At 40.2% G+C, this 20,000-nt stretch overlaps 1 protein-coding gene across 1 annotated transcript in view; it reads right to left on the bottom strand.

The window, feature by feature from the left end:
* The window catches only part of MMP2 (matrix metallopeptidase 2), a 43,109-nt gene extending 23,388 nt beyond the window's left edge, over positions 1-19,721 (bottom strand). The window contains exons 1-6 of the mRNA XM_085889046.1: positions 19,359-19,721; positions 17,069-17,301; positions 6,363-6,511; positions 5,761-5,889; positions 5,288-5,461; positions 2,521-2,694 (exon numbers count right to left, since the gene is read on the bottom strand). Coding sequence (XP_085745172.1) covers positions 2,521-2,694; positions 5,288-5,461; positions 5,761-5,889; positions 6,363-6,511; positions 17,069-17,301; positions 19,359-19,481 — 982 coding nt within the window. The 5' untranslated portion in view covers positions 19,482-19,721. The remainder of the gene's footprint in view (positions 1-2,520; positions 2,695-5,287; positions 5,462-5,760; positions 5,890-6,362; positions 6,512-17,068; positions 17,302-19,358) is intronic.
* Between the last annotated feature and the right edge of the window lie 279 nt (positions 19,722-20,000).

Below are 20,000 nucleotides of genomic sequence, written 5' to 3'. Positions count from 1 at the left end.
GAAACCTATTACCTTTTTTTTTTACCTTTCAAACAAATAATTTGCTCCTGAAGTGATTTAGGGTTAATTCGGTAAAGGGGTTGAATTATTTATGCAACTGATTATCATCTGATTTTCTCTGTTAATCTCACTTATTCACATTTTATCGACATTTTTTTAGCTTTATCACTTTGGAGTGGATTGTGAAGGTTCTATATATTAAGTTTGATTTGAAAGCATCATGAAATAAGCTCAGGTGGCATCAAAATGTGAAAACTTTGGATGGGGGTGAATACTTTTGCAGCCCACTGTTGTCGTTTATCCACGTTCTATCCTTTTAAATGCTGATTTTCAAGCAAGGAAGTAGCACGAACCATTTTTAAAGTCTTCGGTATGATGTAGACCAAGTTTGAACCATCAACCTCTCAGAATTAAAGCAGATACTCCAACCATTACACCACCAAGTCTGGTAATGATATGACTTCCCCTTTAAGAAACTTCAACACAAAAGGAAGCGATTATGACATCAAAGATTGCACTATGATTGCCAATCTGTATTTGTTTGTCCCTGCTTTATCCATCTAAATGCTGAGCATCAAGAAAGGAAGCTGCAAATAAATTTTTTAAACCTTTTCGACATGACTCGGAGAGGGATCCAACCAGTTACCCCCAGACGTCGAGCGGATGCTCTGACCATTATGCCACCAAGAATGGTTGCATTAAATAATGATTAGATATTGTACAAAATCCAGGTATAACTGATAAGAATGTGAAATTAATTACTTGATCTATTTGCCATTTGAGTATTAGTTGGTGTTTATAATGATATTTGTCACAAGCTTAAATAATTATAATTGCAATGTATCTGGATATTTAAAGTGTAATAAAAATATTATGGAAGATAATGGTGTAATTCTAAAATAAATTTTAAAAAAATGTAATAATTGTATAAATTTCTGTTCTCCTTGCAGCCAATGAAACAAATTAATTACAGGAAGAAATCTGGCAGCTATCTGCTCTGAATTAGTCGAGAATCACCCAATTTTGTCTCACTGATGAGGACATCAAGTTAAAAATCACTCTCCATGACTGATGTTCAGGTAAATGTTTGTAATCCAAATAACCATTTTACACTGTTCCTTGTGGGTGGTTGTTCACAGTATTAGCATGTCAAGATTGCTTTGAGTAAAGCTCCTTTTATTGATGGTGATTCATTCCCAATATTCATCCTTGCCTGTGTTTCAAACATACCCAAGAAAGCAGATTACTGGCAATGAAAACCTGCAACTTTACAGTCCTTCTGAAGGGATGTGCTATTACCCAGCACTCGTATTGATGCTACTTTAGAAACAATACACTTGTTTGGGTTGGCTTGTTTTATGTTCCCACATGAGCACTTGGCTTACGAAGCTGGCCTGTTAAGTGTTCCCATCGGAACCAATGGCTCACAATGTAAGGAACCTAAGTTGAAATCCCATATACTATATGTTTTATCAATTGTATACTAATTTCCTTGTAATTCCTGTTACAGAACAATGATACCTACTAATGTCCGTGTCTTGCATGTGTTTTTTGTGCAAGCTCCTTGATGATTTTTCTTTTGGGATTCTGCATTCAAATCCCATGGTATCGTCTACTCTGTACATTTGTCTATTGTGCACGAATGTAAATAAATGTGAAAAGTTTACGAATGCCTATAAACTCTCTATTGGGATACTACATGTACATGCCTTGTGCGAGTTCTTCCAAGATCCTCATAAACTGTTTAAAAAGGAAAATTATGGCAAAAAAAACTTGCACAAAAAATACTTTCTTTACCTTTTTTGAATCATCAAAATATTTTTCAATGAAATGTTTTCAATCAGAAACTGCTCAGATGGCATCAAGATTCTACCAAAAAACAGTGTGGTTTTGCACTACATAAAGACCACACTAAACAGATTACATCCTCCCTGAAAGGTCATTGATAAGCCAGGTGAGTTTTTTTTTTATCAAAAAAACTGATGAAGCAACATATATATATATATATATATATATATATATATATATATATATATATATATATATATATATATATATATATACACACGGACGGACACACACACACACACACACACACTATAGTCAGATGAAGTGATAAGTAATGCTGGTCTTTCTTTCTCTATCCCTTCCTTCGACTAGTTGAGTTTTCAGAATTCTACAATCCAAATCATTCATACTGTAATCACTGCCTTCATTTTAACTCACAGCTTATGGTATTCCAGTGCAGTGTGGTCATCACTTGAGCACCTTCTTACCTATAAATTGCTCATATTTAAATGTCAAAAAAATATAAAAAGTCTTGATTTAAACTGCATGAGAAACTGAGTTTCTGGCAACCAGCCTGATATGGTTCAAATGCCTGCAGCCTCAAAGATTGCTGCTTTGTAAATTGCAACAGAAATTTCACAACCTTCTGCACCCTGTTACATCAGAGCGAAGCAACAAGCCAAGGCAAGCATTAACCATTATGACAAGCAATTAAACGTGACCTCAACGTACTTTCTTGTGGGCAGAAACCATATTTCTTGTCTTCATCATAGTTAGAAGTTGTGGAACACCAATAAGAACCGTCTTTGCGTCCTTCCTGTGTGCATGAGGAGTACGTCTTTCCAAGAAACGTGAAGGGGAATTTGCAAGGTTCCTCATTTGCATTGCCTCCGAACGTGCCGAGCTCTGCACAACAGGGACACATGGATTGCAAAACACAATGATAGATTTTGAGATTTCAGTGGAATACCCAGCCACAGAAAGAAGAACAAAATTACCTAAATTTTGGTTAAAATGAATTCTAAGTTGGCCTGTTTAAGCCTTTTAATATTGTGACCCCAACTGTACAAATCCCATACACTCAAAACTCTGTGGATTTGTCTGTTGTCCACTATTGTCATCATAAATCCATGTAAAAGTACACTGATATCTGCTGATGTCTTTGTCTAAAGTGTTAGTAGTACAAACTCCTCAGCAATTCTTAGATCACTGTAGAGACAAAAAGTTTCTTCATTGTATTTTGTCCAATATAAATAGAGGTATCACCCTCTCAAAAAAAACAATGCATATAAACTGTCATATAAACCAAGAAATTATATTCTGCCATTGTGAGATAAGAAAAAAAAAATCTGAACACAATGAAATACATGAGTTTTAGTGAAGCTTTGGAAGAATCATATAAACTGCAGTCACACACAAGGAAACCATCTATTAATGTAAGGCACCTTTCAGATGATCAAAGTTAAATTTCATTAAATTTAATAAATATTATGAACAAGTTGAAGGGTTTCAATTTATCGGTTTGCATGCAGAACACCAGAAAAATAAATCGGATTAGTTTGTCTGCCCACAAGGTCGATGCTTACCATAAACAAGACACCTTAGTTTTGGTGGACTTTTGAAATGAACTGCTCATCGGAAAAGAAACTGATAATGTTAGTTATGCAATAGCACCAAGCTTGCTCCCCATCGAGCATCCCCCCTTCTTCCTTATCACACCCGCCCACCCCAAGACAAGTGACCGTTCACGTGGCCCCACCCACTTCCCCCTTTTCTAACATTGCATTGTAATCTATAACCAGGGGTTCACATAACTGGTGTGAACAATAGATACTCGTGCACAGTCAAATAAACTAAATGCATACTTCAAAGATGCTCCAAAAGCTCAAAAGCGTTCCAGCACAACAGAGGCTTTTGATGGAAGGTTTTCTCAGCTGGTGTACGTAAGATTCTTCCGTGATAATTCTGATAAATTACACTGTGATTTCAAAATTTAAGTGCACAAAATAAATTTTATAAATTAAAACATTATAATATATAAAGTTATGTTATAACTTACAACTGATGATTATTAAAAAAATTCACCTGTATGTAAAAAATTTTAAATCAGCTTCACCTGTCTGTGAAAAAAAAGTCTTTTTTTTTCGTGAGTTCCGAAGCATTTCTGCTAGAACTCATTGGAGATCCTAATATTAAAAAAATTGTGTGAACCCCTGTCTATCGGTGACCAGGCTACGGCATGTTTTTGCTTTCTGATTGTTACATTTTCACAACTCTAAAAAGTGATATAAAATCCATTTAATTCCAATTTACATTTTCTTATGAAGATTTCAAAGTTATGTTTAGATGATACGTTTTTCTAAGAGAAGTCAAAAAGAATGTATTGAACATTCCATGAGTGATAGATGTTTGAAAAGTGACACGAAATGTTTGGGTGATTCATGATGTGACCAAATATCAAAAAGTCACAGTTTTCCAACCTGGCCCGAGCAGCACACTGACCGAAAAAGGATGACAGGCCGAGTCATCCCCCCCACCCCCCTACTGATGCTGTGTGGACTGCGCTTCCCTGCTGATCCGGTAGCTTGTACATGTTGCTGCGTTCGAACCAGGGGAGTAACTTTTTTTTTCATAATTCTCTTTATTCATTCTCATTTTTGTTTTTTCTTCTTTCTTTATATTCTCCTCTTTCATTATCTATCTCTCTTAGGAGAAGTAAATGATTGCAGAAAATTTTCTGTAAGGCTTGCTTGGCTGCGCCTGGATGGGTTTGAGGGTAGAGGAGTTGCGGCTGAAACCCGGATCCTATCCAGGTTCCTCTTGTTGTGATCTTTTGATCTTTTGATTTTGAATTTGGTCTTCCATCTTTGGTCTTTCCTTCTTTGGATTCCTTCTTGGTGTTCTGTTTTATTATTTTGGACTTAAAAGATAGCCATAGCTCCTAAATTTGAAACTGTGGATGGCATTGCAAAAAAATAAAATAAAATGACCGTTTTTACAGCCATTTTTCCCTGCTGTGCAGGGGTTTGGCTTTTTGTGAGGCAATGTTTTATGGCCGGATGCCCTTCCTGACGCCAACCCTGGTCGCCTCTTACGACACACAGGGATATGGTACACCTATTCTAACCGGGGCATACACCGGGAGTGGATGGCATTGCAAGAGATGCGATTTCAGCTTTGAACGTTTCAATGGACATGTTATTGTGAATTGTGTGAGCAAGAGGACGGGAGGGAAGGCTTTGAAAGTTTCTGTTTTCGAATTGACTTCCCTCAATTTAACAAAAATTGATCCACTTTAAATTCTGAACCATTGTGGCTTAGCATTGAATTAACGGGTAAGGGTTATCCTCTTTTGATTGTCTGAAAGGGGCTTTAGTTTTGTTAGGTAACAAGATTAAAAATAAAAATGAAACCCCACATTTTCATTGCATCATATTAATGTATTTTTTACATCTTGTTTAACTCTTGAGAGCAATACCAAACAGGAAAAACATTTTACCTGGTGATGGGCAGAATCCATACTTGTTATCCTTCTCGAAATCAGCCGTGGTGGAACACCAGGTGTAACCATCAGTGCGGCCTTCCTTGGTGCAAGTGTTATACGTTTTACCATTATAGACGAAGGGGAAATGACAGAGTTCACCATCGGCGTTACCGTAACGTACTTTCACCACTGCAAAGAGCACCCAACATGTTTGAGTTTAACATTGATATTTTACTCATTGGTTTAACTTGTTGTCAAACGTTTTTATGAAATTTCTGCTGGAAACAAGTTTTTTTTCTGCACTACAAAAGTCTCACGCGAATTTGATTCTCGATGTAAATAATTTATGACTTCAGCAAATTGGATGTAGAGCTGTCGAAACTTTGAAATTTCTTTGGAAGTTTCACTTCTCTCATCCCGAGCAAAATTTTGAGGATCATTGCAAAATAATTCATAAATAAAGATCACAAGAGAATTCATACACAGACCTTGGCCTTTTCCATTGGTCCAGTCTTCATCTTCATCGAAGTGAGAGTCTCCTCCAGTGCCTTCCCCGGGTGGAAATGCATGTGCCAAAAGTCCATCCTTCCCATCAAATGGGTAGCCATCACCATGTTCTGCATTTTACGTAAGGGGAAAGGCATTGGTGTTCACGAACATGCAGGAAGAAAATGATAAATTCCTTGAGTGGTCCAGTCAGAGCCCCCCAAACTAAATCCAATCGAAAATCAGTGGCAGGTCTGAAAATATTTTTTTACTCATTGGAATCATCTAATTTATTTTGCCTTCTTAACGCCGGAGATGTCCACACAGACAACCGCACCACAGTATCACCATGGAAGCTTATAGAGATCGAAGCTTGAAGAGCACTCCAACGACACAGTTGAAAATAAATATTTATGGATGTAGGTATTAAAAATCATTAGGGGAAATACTTTTGTTTTCGAACAAGTGTTAAAACCCTTCCATATGAGTCCTAATAACTTTTTGATTAAAATTGAGAGTCAGAACAATATCCTCTTGCTACTCAACATACAGTATCCATACAGTATCAACATACAGTATCCAATGATAGGATAAATGAATATACCTTTGACACCAAACTTGATCATGATATCTGCCTCGCCCTCGTTGATTCTCTCAAAGGTAAGTGGTGTAACATCGCTCCACACTTTGAAGGCCTCAGCTATTGAGTCATCGACTATGGACTTGTCCATATCTGGGGTGTAATTAAGTATACTGCAGACAATAAAGGAAGAAAATATTAATCAGTTCATCAAACCTGGGATTGACTCAAAAAAGGATTTACCCTCCACATTGACTGAACAGAAAACCAATATAAAAAAACAATTAATGTATTATGATGTTGATAAACTGTGTAAATGGTTGTGAGTACATGGGCATCATTGCTCCATATCCTGGAGCAATGATGTCCTGGATACATGTATACTTCCAACCTTACACATTGTAACCAAAAACGAACCGTGCTTCCCCATTTTCTCAGGTCACTCACTTGCATTTATTTTTTTTTTAACTGGGGTGAACCCAGCACGTATGCAAAAACCTGGTGTAGATTGGCTCAGCGGTGTTTTTTCTAATATTTTCCAACATCATACATAAACAGATGGAGAATTGCCTTTTTGGGGAGGGGGGAGTGGTGGGTTGTTCCAATGACCGAAGCCTGGGTACCCCTACACACCTGCAAAATTTTGTTGGAATGAGTCGAAAGGTGTCGAATTGTGTAGAAATCAAAGAAAAGGCTCCACACTGACACAAACACACGACATAGTTTTCCAACCTTTATATTTCAAATAATAAATGCAATTTTATGGCAGTCAGCTATGGAAAGTCCCCTTTATCTATTTTGCTGATGACTCAAACCTCTGCCATGACATTCCTCATGCTCAGGCAGGCAGGAGCCTCCTCCCTTTCTTCAGATCATGATAGAATCACATGCTGGTCAAACACTTAGTATATGTCTTTAAATCCTGAGGAATCCTACTCTCTCTTCTCTCTCTCTCTCTCTCTCTCTCTCTCTCTCTCTCTCTCTCTCTCTCTCTCTCTCTCTCTCTCTCTCTCTCTCTCTCTCTCTCTCTCTCTCTCTCTCTCTCTCCAAAAGGACCATATGGCAACCCCCCCTACTTTCTCAGCAACCCTCTCAAAGAAGTTTGGTCCCTCAAACTCTTGGATCTTACTCTCAGCCATGATCTTTCTTGGGCAAATCACATTTCAACGTTGGTGCCCAAAGCCAGTCACTGAATGGGCATTATCCATTGTGTAAAGTCCTTCCTTGTACCTATCCACCTGCAAGGTTTTCATCAATGGCTTGATGGAGTACTGCTCTCCCCTATGGGTTAACGCACATGCCTCACACCTTGCTCAGCTTGATGCCATGAAAACCAAGGCCTTCAATATTACTGGAATGTCCTATGACATAACAGTCAATCGGCCAATCACATTCCCATCACAGACAGGTCGGTAGTCTCTTTGTCTTCTACCACCTCCTTTATGGTCTTGCACCCTCTGTTCTTTCCATTCTTTACTCCCAACCTCCCCCCCCCCCCCCCGCTTCCAGGTTTCTGCAGGGCACACATGGTCCACCATCAACCCCTCTCTGCTGAAACACCCAAAATCTAGAATCACTGCTCACCTCCACTCATTCGTTCCTCATTTTTCCTGTCTTGTGGAACCAACTTCCACATTCTCTTCAATCTCATTCTTCCCTCTAGGTCTTCAAGACAGCTGTTCACCACCATCTCAGATTGTACCCAGTCTAAAACCTCGATTTTTCTACCTGGTACCCCACCCCACACCCACCACACAAAAGCCAACCTCCTTCTAAATTTCCAGCTTTTCTGTCCTAGGGGTTTTGTTCCTTATCCATCTTGTCCACCCCATACATCCTCCCCTACTCTCATTCCTCCCCTCACCCATTGTTTGGTGAAGCCTCCCTCTATTTTGTCCTTCAAACCTGCTGTTGGTGTTTCTCCACTCTATGCTGTTGCATCCTAATCCATTCAGTGTGCTTTCTCTTCCATGAGCCTTGATCTTTAACACAAAAAAAGAAAAAGGAAATTCACCGACTGATGAATTGGCACAAATTCTCATTGGTATACTCCATCACATTTTGGGAAAAAACAGAACAGTCCATCCAGAATAGTCCTGAATTTTCACAACTGATGAGAGCATATGAAACACAGATGAAAATAAGAGCAGATGTAACTATGGTTTCCTTCCATTTAGTAACCCAGTTTACAGCAGGCCCTTCCAAGTTCACTGTAGAGATGACCAGGAAATATTTAATGGAGAACAACAGATGAAGGAAAGTTATGGACCATCAGCACTCGAGATCAATGACATTTGCAACTTACTGAAGTTTTCCTTTGATTCCACTTACTTCCACTCTATAAGGGAATAATATTTGGGATTTTCATGGGGTCGCCCATTTCACATGTGTGCGCCAACATCATCGAAAATCAAGAAAGCCTTCCTTTTCCCACTTTGCTTCACAGCCATTATATTAATTTCAATATGTTGATATAATTTTTGTAATTTGTCGGAATGACACAACAAGTGCAATAAATGATGCAATTAATCTTGTTTTTCCATCCATAAAACTTATAAATGACAAGGACCAGTCTTGTTTCTTTAAGCTCCTCAACATCTTGGTCAAAAGGGTCCCAATGGTATCTTAAGCACCTGCATTTACAGGATACCAACACACCGATAGATTGCACTGACTGCTGAAACATTGCAGATAATGATTGCAATGATAAAAAAAGCCCCGTTGGGGACCGATGGTTATTTCCTCAAGAGTCAGGTGAAAATGAGGGATAGGGGTAAGAGGTCATGGCCCCACTTCCTGAAGTGATACGGTCATGGGGAGCACAACTTAAGTTAACGGCATGGTCCTTATGTTTCATGAAGAGTTTGATCTGCATCTGTCCGTCAGTTTCTGCGAATATTTTTTAAATAGGTTACCTAAATTTGAGGCAAAACCTCCTTTCATCCTCTTAGATGGGGTGGATCACAACCCCATGGACCTGACTGTTTTGATGTATCATACCAAATTTGGTCCATAACGGTCATGTAGTTTTTTAGGAAAATATGTTTTAAGGAATTTGATGGATTAGGGGAGAGAGGCCGTGACCCTTTTCCAAGGAAAATACGGCCATGGGAAGCACAACTTAAGATTAGGGAATGGTCACGATGCCGCAGGGCCAGTTTGGTCTGGATCTGGTTGTCGGTTTCTGAGAAGATTTTTGAATGAAATTCCAATATTTCTGACAAATTTGCCATTCTTGCCTTGCTCTCTTCCTTTGTTCTTAATCTTGCTTCTTTTTGCTCATCTGTCTCAAAAAGTCACCCTTTCACATTTGAAATTCAGCTTCTGATTAATTTTGTCTTTTCTGATTCATACATGGTCTGAAGAAAGAAGAGATCGATTTTTATGTGAAAAAGACCTTTTAGCCCCTGTTAGACTTAGTCTGAAACAGGGGCTTTTGGATTTGGTCTCGCTTTTCATGTCCGTGCGTGTGTGTGTGTGTGTGTGTGTGTGTGTGTGTGTGTGTGTGTGTGTGTGTGTGTGTGTGTGTGTGTGTGTGTGTGTGTGTGCGCGCGCACGCGCGCACACGCATCCAGAACAATATCCCGGACATGTATGGATCGCTTTTATTCAATTTTATTTTTAAGACAAGACATGATGGCATACATATGCACGTCGTTTTTTTTTCCGACTTCAGATCCAAGATGGCCGACTGGCGGCCAATGTAGTTGTAAAAAATACCCGATGTTGAACATGTTCTCAACCATTTCTCAGATATGCATTTACCGATGTTGTTCAAACTTGGCACACCGATAACGAATGATGGTTTACATAAGCATATCATTTGTTTTTTTGAGATCAGATCCAAGATGGCCGACTGGCGGCCATTCAAGTTGAAAAAAAAATCAAACTGATGCTGAACACGTTTCAGCCATTTCTCGGACAAGCATTTACCGATGCTGTTCAAACTTGGCACACAGATAACAAATGATGGTTTACGTAAGCACTCATGTTTTTTAGAGATTATATCCAAGATGGCTGATTGGTGGCCATTTTGTTACTTGTATTTGTCCCCAACCATTTCTCAGACATGCATGGTCCGATATTTTTCAAACTTGGCATCGGCATAGTACATGATGGCACGCACGTGCACCTCACTTTATTTTGGGATCTGATCAAAGATGGCCGACTGGTAGACTGACAGCAATTTGAGTTGTACATAAATATTGGCTTGCCCTTTAAATCCAGACAGCAAAATTACTAAAACAATGGAGGTTATGACATTTTATGTCTTTTTTACCTGTTCAAAATGTAATTTTGGTCAATGAATCAATGATGAAATGTATTTAAAATTGAGATTATATGTCATAGCTGCCAATGACAGGGCAAACAACGCTTAAATCATACCGGCGCAACGTAAAGTCCATATCAATGATGCGATAAAAAAGTGCAACAGCGCCACAGCAACCTGCATAAAATTTGCATAACTGGCAAAGTTGAAAGTCTGGATTTCCGTCATTGGTAAGTGAAAAAAACTCACATTGTTTATTACTAATGATGAATATTTATTCATTTAATAGTGTGTATTAATGTTTTCATATAATTATTATAGTATATACAGGATATATATATATATATATATATATATATATATATATATATATATATATATATATCTATATATATATATATATGTATATATATATATATATATATATATATATATATATATATATATATATGTCGCGTCTACCCTGGTATTAGCACGTCTAACCTGGTATTATTGCATGGTGTGCTGCATAAAATGCATGTCAATAGTGCGATAAAAATAGTAAGATGACATTTGGGTTAGATGATTCAAAAAATGTATCGCCTCCATCCCTCTTTCATGCCAGAAACTCACCTGTTCATCATATCTAACATCCAAGCAAATTTTTTTTTATCAAACTCCATTTAGTGCAAATTTAATTTGGGATTATGGTAAGCATATGTATTATATGGGATATAGGATGAAATACAGCCATTTTCACTGAAATGAGTCATTGGTAAGTGTACAAAGCAAGACACAGATGAATGAATACTGTAAGATATGCTCCTCCCAGCTGCGTCACCAATTAAAGGGTCTTGAGGGTTTTAAAGGGTCTGATGGGTCTTTGGGGTCTTGAAGGTCTTTAGTGCTTTTAAAGGCTGAGGTGTGGATGAAAATACTCAAAGGACAATCCCAGGGTAGGACTTGGTCTGTGTGCCAAATGTGGTGGTTGTCAGCTCAACGGGCTTTGCAAAAAATATGAACACATTGACTGACAGACAGACAGATGACCAGACTTACACCCCTCCCCGTAACTCCTCCCACCTCCTCGCACCCACTTCTGGATGACCACCCCACCCATTCCCCTCCCTTCTCACACCCACTCTTACCCAAACCCCTCCGGACCCCGTCCTTCCCCTCCCTCCAGACTCCCACTCCACACCTTCGCCTCCCTCCTGCCACCCCACCCCACTCTCTGGAGTCTCAACCACCCCTTCCTCTCTGGTCTCCCACCCAATACCTTCTCCTCCCTCCTGCCACCACACCCCTCGCACTGGAGTCTCACCCACCCCTTCCCCTCGAGTCTCCCATCCCACCCCTTCCCCTTCCTCCACCCACCTCCTCCCACCCCACCCCTTCCCCTCCAGACTCCCATGCTACCCATTCCCCTCCCTCCTTCCTTCCAGTCTTACGTACAGTTCAATGGCTTCTTCCACTCGACTATTCCAAAGGGGCGGGTCTCCACCCCTTTTCTTCTGCCGTGTCCCTAGGCAGTTTATTTCACCAATAAAGGTTTTCTACTGTCATAGAACAATAAAAATGATTCTGTTCAAAAGACAATAATCGATTTAATTAAAAAACCATCTTTCTGATTTTGAAAAAGAAGCGCTCATGGTTTCTTCAAGCAGCGGTTCAAATGAAAACTTTTATTATTCCACCAAAGCAGAAATTTTTCAGATGGACACAGAAGCAGCATTCAAAATTTTTGAGAGCAATATTTATCGAAGCAATAAAAGTACATGGAAGAAGCACACAAACAACAACTACATGATATAAAATATCCCTTTTCACACTTTTTGTAGAGTATTCACCAAGGAGTTCAAACACTCAAGCAAACACTCCAACAAAATGGTTGACAAAGAACAGCTGGCTTGGCAAGCGAGAGCAAGCTGATTGGTAATAAGACAGACCAGCGAAAACAAAAACATCGATAATTTCTTTACATTTTCGAGATTTCACTCCAGATTTTGACACAGTTATTTAGTCCACGAGATCCGATCCTCAAAGCCGAAATCATATTTTGATTATATCATAAAAAATCATATTTCAAAAAACTTGGCCTCCAAAACCAGATGCTGACGAGGCATCATCTGTCATGTAAAGTCCTTCCTTGGCACACCTGAGCTCCTGTCCACCTACAAGGCCATCATCCACAGCTCGATGAAGTACTGCTTTCTCCTGCCTCACATCTTGCTCAGCTTGATGCCATGGAAACCAAGGCCTTCAATATCTTTGGAATTTCTTACAATGAGGCTGAGTCGATTGGCTTATCATTTCGCCGACAGGTCGGTGGTCTCTCTATCTTCTTCCACCACATTTCTGAAACTGCCTAAATCCAGAACCAATGCTCACCTCCACTCATTTGTTCCACTTTTTTCATGCCTGTGGAACTACCTTCCATACTCTATTCAATCTCATTCTTTCCTCCAAGTTTTCGAGACAGATATTCACTACCATCTCAGGTCATCCCCCATACAAAATCATGATCTTTTCTACACCCATTAAACCACCCTCCCACCCCTCCCAAAATTTTGCTTATGTATCCATCTTGTCCACCTTTCATTTTTGCACTCCCTTGGAGTTCCCTTCGTATGCCTGCAAAGTTTGGGGCTGCTAGGTTTCACGGTTTTGGAGTTATGGAGGAGACACACTGATGGACTGAGTGGCCGACTGACAAACACTGACATCTCTTATCTTCTATATCTTACTAAAACTCTCATATTGTATGTATGTAAGTATGTTCCCGAAATACAGCCAAAATGGTACACGATAGCACAAAAATTTTAGGGCCACATGACTCACCATTCGCCTGCGGTGTGCAGTATCAAGTTTCGTTCAAATCGGGCAATAAATAAAATTATTTAAAAAATCAATTCCCAATTCAGTCAAGTACTCTTCGGGAGTATTTGATCATTGCAAACAACCTCAGTGGTATAGTTCGCTGGAGCTATCTTTTTTTTTTTGAAATGATTTTTTTCATCAACCGCTGTCACAACGGGAACCCAACGGGTTCACGGGTCATCTGGTTATAGATAAAATTGATTGATCCTGCTTCACATCATCTTGCAGCATCAGCGTCCGTTTTGCGCGTGCAAATTATTTGCCATAATTTCTTGAATGCTAACCTTTGAGAAATAGTCTGATGAAAAAAAAAACAAACAAACAACAAAATTCTTCACTTCCCATCATGACTTGAGGCACAACAAGGTCAGCAATATGTCAACATTAAATACCTGGTGTTAATAATCAAATATTACATTCATTATTTATAAATTGCCATTTCACCGGGTCCTTCACCAGTATTTCTTAAATTGTGTGGGACACATCATTGAATGTATGTTAAGCATCTGCTGTTAAACTTTTAAACAAAACATGTATATAAAAAGTGGGACAACTTTGATGAGACTGGCAGGCAAGGTTTGGCCGAAGCCATGGAGTAATATATTTCATTTTGCTCCACGTACGTAAAATGTCAATGTCATAACCTAAGGTCAAAATGTTGTTCAACGTCATTTAAAAGGCAAAAAGTGAACTTGGTTGCTGCTAAATCAGTGAGCCATTTGTAACTAAACTTATTAACGGAAAGTATTGTTGAGGAAATGACTTCTCGAGGGGAACATTTATTCATGTAGTTTCATCGTGATCACTTGTAAGCTCGCTCCTTAGTAAATGTCTTAGAATAAGTGTAAAGTAATTAATGATGATATTAGAAATGCATCATCAGATGTAATTGATACACAAAATCTACTTATCCCGGTGTTTGTGTCTAAAAATCGCCATTCCTTTGATTCCCTTTTTAATGTTCTGCCCTCTGTAATCTATCCTAAATTTTATTTTAAAACGTTCATTAGGCCATCAGCATTAGCTTTGGTGGGAGGACGACAGAGGCACCATTATCCGCAGGCCTAGTCACCAGAATATTGGGGTGAGGATTTGCATGAGGGACGCCCTGCCCCCATACTGGGCCATCAGCCAGTGGTGAGTTAGAGGGGAGGGGCGCGGCACGTCATCGGTGATGCACGTGGCCGAGGCAAGAAAAAGTGGGGATGATGAACAGAGGGAGGAGTCACCCAGACTTGGCTTGAGGGAAAGCTGCATTTCTTCACCGCTCCGGTCCGCCCAGAAGCACGCCACATCCCGCCCAAGCCAGAGCAACGCTCCTCTCCTCATCACTCAGCAGGTGGGACATGACCATCCCTTCTCTCTGCCAAGCAAGTGGGACTTATGACAATCTCATGCAGGATCCTGCCGGGTTTAAAGGTATTCTTTTCTGTCTTGTGAATTCCCTTTGTCTACTCTACCATGGTGTGATACTGTGATTGCTTGGGCCCGAAGGTAGATAATTAAGGAATCACGTTCTTCATTGGTTTCGTGAGTGTTTATCTGGAGTGGGGATGGGGGGTTGCTTCATCATTTATTGTTATTGCTTCTTTCATGTACATTCCCTCCCCGTGACCATTATTGCTTTGTTATTAAATACAACTCATCTCAGGATGAATTTTGGTCATCGTGATCACTTGTAAATTCAAGAAAGTCATTTGAGGACGAATTGGCTATTTATGCCTTAAATCAAGATCGTACCACACATCTCTGGCTTCACTCGGCTGTAATTAGAGACGAGGTGTGTGGTATCAATTAGGGTATGCCTGACTGGTTCAATAGTCCCAGCGATATGTTATCAGGGTGAAAAGACCCGTAATCCGACCCGGAATGGCCGACCCAGCTGGCCGTTACTGTCACGTTGAAGCAACCCACCATATTCGTACCTGGCAACTGGAACGAACCACGTGGCTACAACAGTATTAAATGCTTGTACGTGTCGATCAAAGATCAATGTCGCAGTGGAGGGTGAAAGCCTTGGTTAAACATGACATTAAAAGGCCATAAACTGAAAAACCATTGAATGAATCTGGTGAAAACTTGGTCATGTATTTTGACATTATGGGAAGATGTTATTGAATATGTCAAAATGTGACTTATTGTCTATTATGAAGGTTTGTGTTTGTGTTTGTGTTTGCGTGTGCGTGCGTGCACGCTGTGAGAATTATCACACCAGTCTCAGGATGCATATGCCTGTGGACTGTATGTCTCTGTTTATCTGTTTTAGGCAAATTTCTTAAAATAATAGCTTACAATAGTACCCAGCATTGTCGTTACAGGGGGTTGTGGTCTCATGACCACCTGTGTGTTTTTATTATTGTCGTTATGCTGATACAAATCCACTTCCACCGAATTATTTTCACAGTTTGAACTCATAACATACCATTAAATTAAAGGACAAGTGAATTTGCCGAGTTTGCAAATTCCAGCAACCGTTCATCCATGGATAAACCAGATATTAAAAACTTCCTATGTTCTTTCCGATTTTTCATAAAACCGTGGATTCAAACTGATTGTTTGCATATGAGCCTCAAATATACATTTCTCCTCGAAATCCATTTACTAAATTAAATAATTTAATAAACATTTGTGATTCGTACATACAGTATGCCACAAGTCTTCGCTCCTCCTCCAATCCTCTAACATCAGCATAACATATTGTTTTGTTAGTGGAGTAGATGGAGGAATTTCATAGTAAACGTAGGATTGTATAGTGTAGCATGATGGTCCATGGACGAGGAGGAGACATCTCGATGTAAATTAAGTAAGGAAAACTGTAAGCTTAAGATTGTTACGTGTCAACACATGGGGGGAGGGGGTGGTGGTGCTGTGTTAACTAGGTCGGGTTTAAGGCTAATTTCTCATGGTATGTGATTGCCCCCTGTGACCTTTTCCCACGTTTTTGAATTTACAAGCCAGCAATAAAAGAATTACATTCTTGTAATGACAGCAACAACAACAACAACAACAACAACAAAAACAGAGCCAAACATTTCTGAGCAGGCAGAAACATTGCCTTCCCGTCTTGGTGCCAGGCCCACAAAAGGTTAACCTGGTCCAACTCAGCACTACTTCTTTTATGGCTCCAATTAATTCTATCTCCTTGTGAGGTCAACAGAGAGGGAGGTTTGGCCCAAATCTTTCATGAACTGGGTGGTCAGGCCTGACATATGGCTGGAGCAGGATTTTGGAACTTGTAGCAACAATTTGCTTGCTCTGCATGAATGATACCATTTGATCTTTAACATCCACAAAGTAAGGTTGGCAGGATGGGGTCCAAGATTGACATTCATATGAAGGACGGTGTACTATCTAATGTAACGCACTTCCTGAAAAATACAATTTCACCTGTTTGTAGGATATGGTGAGCATCAAACCCAGATTAAACAGCTCAAAGGTAAGTGTATGCTACCTCCACTATGCTGCTTCTAAGTCATGCATACACACCAGCTCAATGTACTCTAACATGTGTAATATTAAGAGAATCCCTTCCAATAACATACAAACTGCTCACTTGCATTTTCGTAAGATCTCTGTGCACTTACAACAACAATGAACTTACCGGTAGGTAATTTTTTCTTTCGACCATTTCATTTTGTTGGGGAAATGGCTATATGCAGCCACGTCTGGTACACCACATCGAGGCTTCTTCATAGCGATGATTGTGTTCGAGTCCAGTTGACCCGTGACGGGCAGCCCATAGAAACTCTGCATATCGCGCACGGCATCCTTCAGGTTGAAAAGGTCCCCTGAGTCGTTTTGTTTTTTGAAGTACCCCACCTTCATCAGGAATTTCTGTAAAAGGAAAGCCATTTACTGCAATTCATATCCACAATGTGAAGGATCATTTACTATTTTGAATACCATCCACTGCTTTGTTTAAGTTTTGAAAGGTCCCAATGACTGAATGTTTAAATACAATCTATTTATTCTATATGAATCAACTTCAGCACCTGTGAATCAAAAGCACTCCTCTAAAGATTGTTCATGAGTGGTAATGTCATGATTGACCAAAGGTTTAACTACTCGAGTTAAAAAGTAAATTATAACCATCACACTGTGAGTACTGAGCATGCTTACACACGACAATACACTCTTTTCTTGCCAGACTTTGCTATGAATTGGCTTCACTGATTCCGAAGTAATTCGGCGTGCCTTCCTTGGAGAGCAGCGCTAATCAATTAACATCCATAAGTGTATATTTTGACAATGAGCCGAATAGTGTGTGGGTACCGGTTTATCTATGTGTTTTCCTTGCTGTCTGTAACCAGAACAGCCAACTCTGGCACTCATTGATCCAGGAAGTGCACAGATTTCCATCACTGGTCATGTGCCATATTTGCCGAGGACCTCATGAAGGTGGCTGCATTCCTCAACCTTCAACATTGTCAGGAGAAAACAATTTCCAGGATGCTGGTCCTAACCGGCCTTGCTTTGAGTCATCAAAAGACACCTTGGGATATTTAACAACGTCCACCAACTAATGTTTGCAGATGCATACCCAGCTTAACATTCATCCGAGGGACAGCACACTCAATGGTGCAACGCCCTGCCGGAGAAAACCAGGGTGACAGTTTATAATCAGTATGAGAATTGAACCTGAACTACAAAGCTGATTACAGTACCTCTGAGTGATCCACTCCCTGACACCAGTTTCTCATGTGATAGACCAGCAGGACACATCACGAAGCACTCTATAACATTGCCTTATGGACCCCCAGCCCACACGGATCCCAATCACAAAACAGGTCTTCACTTTATTGTTGAAAATGCCAATGCCTTTTAGATCTGGCTTATGAGTATGTACCTCATTTCAACTTGTATCGAGGACACGTACAATTTAAAGTGAAACTGAAGCTATTGAATAGAAAACGAGTAATTCTTACACTTTAAAACTGAGTGTATGGCTTCAAGACATTGAGATCCGAGGCTCAAATCCCATATGTTGCTTTTTCCGTTGTCAGGGCTGACAGGATAGCATAGAAGTACACACACTAGCTTCTGAGGTGTCTAGTCTGGGGTTGAATCTCAGTCTAGCTATAAACTGCCATCCTGGTGTCTCTCGTATGGATGTTAACCTGCATGTCCAGCCTGCCAGCTTTAGTTGTTGCAGAGTCAAGATCCCACGGTGTCCTTCGTGAAGAGTGGGTGAGCTATTCCCGGCACCATCGCAAAATTCCAAATTCCTACAAGAGGCACTGCATCAGTGACACAGCGCCGATGTCAGCAACGATGCCAAACCATTCACATGCTACATACGAAATGATGATGTCCATTGTCTGCTCTTGACTGAGAAACTCATTTTAAAGTACATGTGACGTGGGTACAAGCCGTAGATCAGTGTTTCAGAAAAGGAAATTGTCAAAAATCAAAATCATTAGCACTACAACTTTCCCGGGTGGTCCATTAGAACATCATTATTCAGATGGGAAATGGTGTCAGACTGTCAGTAACATGTGTCAGAGGCAACATTGGTATTTTACAGCACACCAGACAATACAGCAGTGTGCAGTCAATGGAACGAACTTTGTAAGTATGCTTGCTCTGTTCGCAGTTCCTTTGTTTATGCTTTTACTGCCAATTTTGTGCATTAGCTGCTTTATGGTGGAGAATCTGCACTGCCTCAAACAAGCATGTCATCGGCCCCCTTATTAAACACCAAGTTCTGAGTGATTAAAATGTGTCCAAATTCCAAAAATATCTAGTATAAAAAAGGAGATCCCTCGTAGTCACATCATTACTGGATAAGGGCTTGCGACGAGCGATCTTCCTGTCCCCCACAAAAATAAAACAGCGCCTGGCCTCCTCCATCCGCATCCAGAGAAAAGGAAAACAAGGAGGAGGTTCCTTACCTTGGCGAAGTCCACATCGTTCTGAGGTTCCGACTCCCCCTCCAAGTAATTGGTGGGCGCAGCGACGGTGGGCGCAGCAAGGCACATGGCAAACGCAGCGCACAATGCCAGAGCTCGAGCCATGGCTGTCTCGTTGTCTCACTGAAGAACCGTAAGGAATTCACTCCTTTAACAGCTCTGGGCACTCTGTCACTCCCTCGGATGGTTTGGCCGATAACAGCCGCTCCTCTTTGCGTGCAGACTGCAGACCCTTGCCTTACCCCTGAGGCCCCTTCCACCGAACTGGCCCTGTTTTTAAAGGGGTTAGCGGCAACAGCTTTGTCGTTTTTTCTTTTCAAAATAACGGAAATGACGATAAGCAATCATCAAGTTAATTCAGGAGTTGGAGAACCTAAAGAACAGCAAGGTCACGCAAGACCGCAATCATTCCTTCCTATATGTGAGCCACTGTGTATTTTTAAATGCTTGCACAGTTGCTTCAGACATGAAATGTATCAAAACAGAGGCGCGTCAGAAGGGTGTTTGTGTCTGCTGTTTCTCCATCGGTCTGTGCTCATGTTCTTTTAAAAAAAAAAATACTCTCAAAATGTGATTCATGTTTCAAGTGGAAAATGTAAAGAACAAAAATATTGATGGAGGTCA

This window comes from Eptatretus burgeri, chromosome 7 (assembly GCF_056783735.1).
Source record: "Eptatretus burgeri isolate ZD-2024b chromosome 7, Ebu_testis_v1, whole genome shotgun sequence".
NCBI lineage: Eukaryota > Metazoa > Chordata > Myxini > Myxiniformes > Myxinidae > Eptatretus > Eptatretus burgeri.
This window is presented reverse-complemented; position numbering and strand designations above follow the sequence as displayed.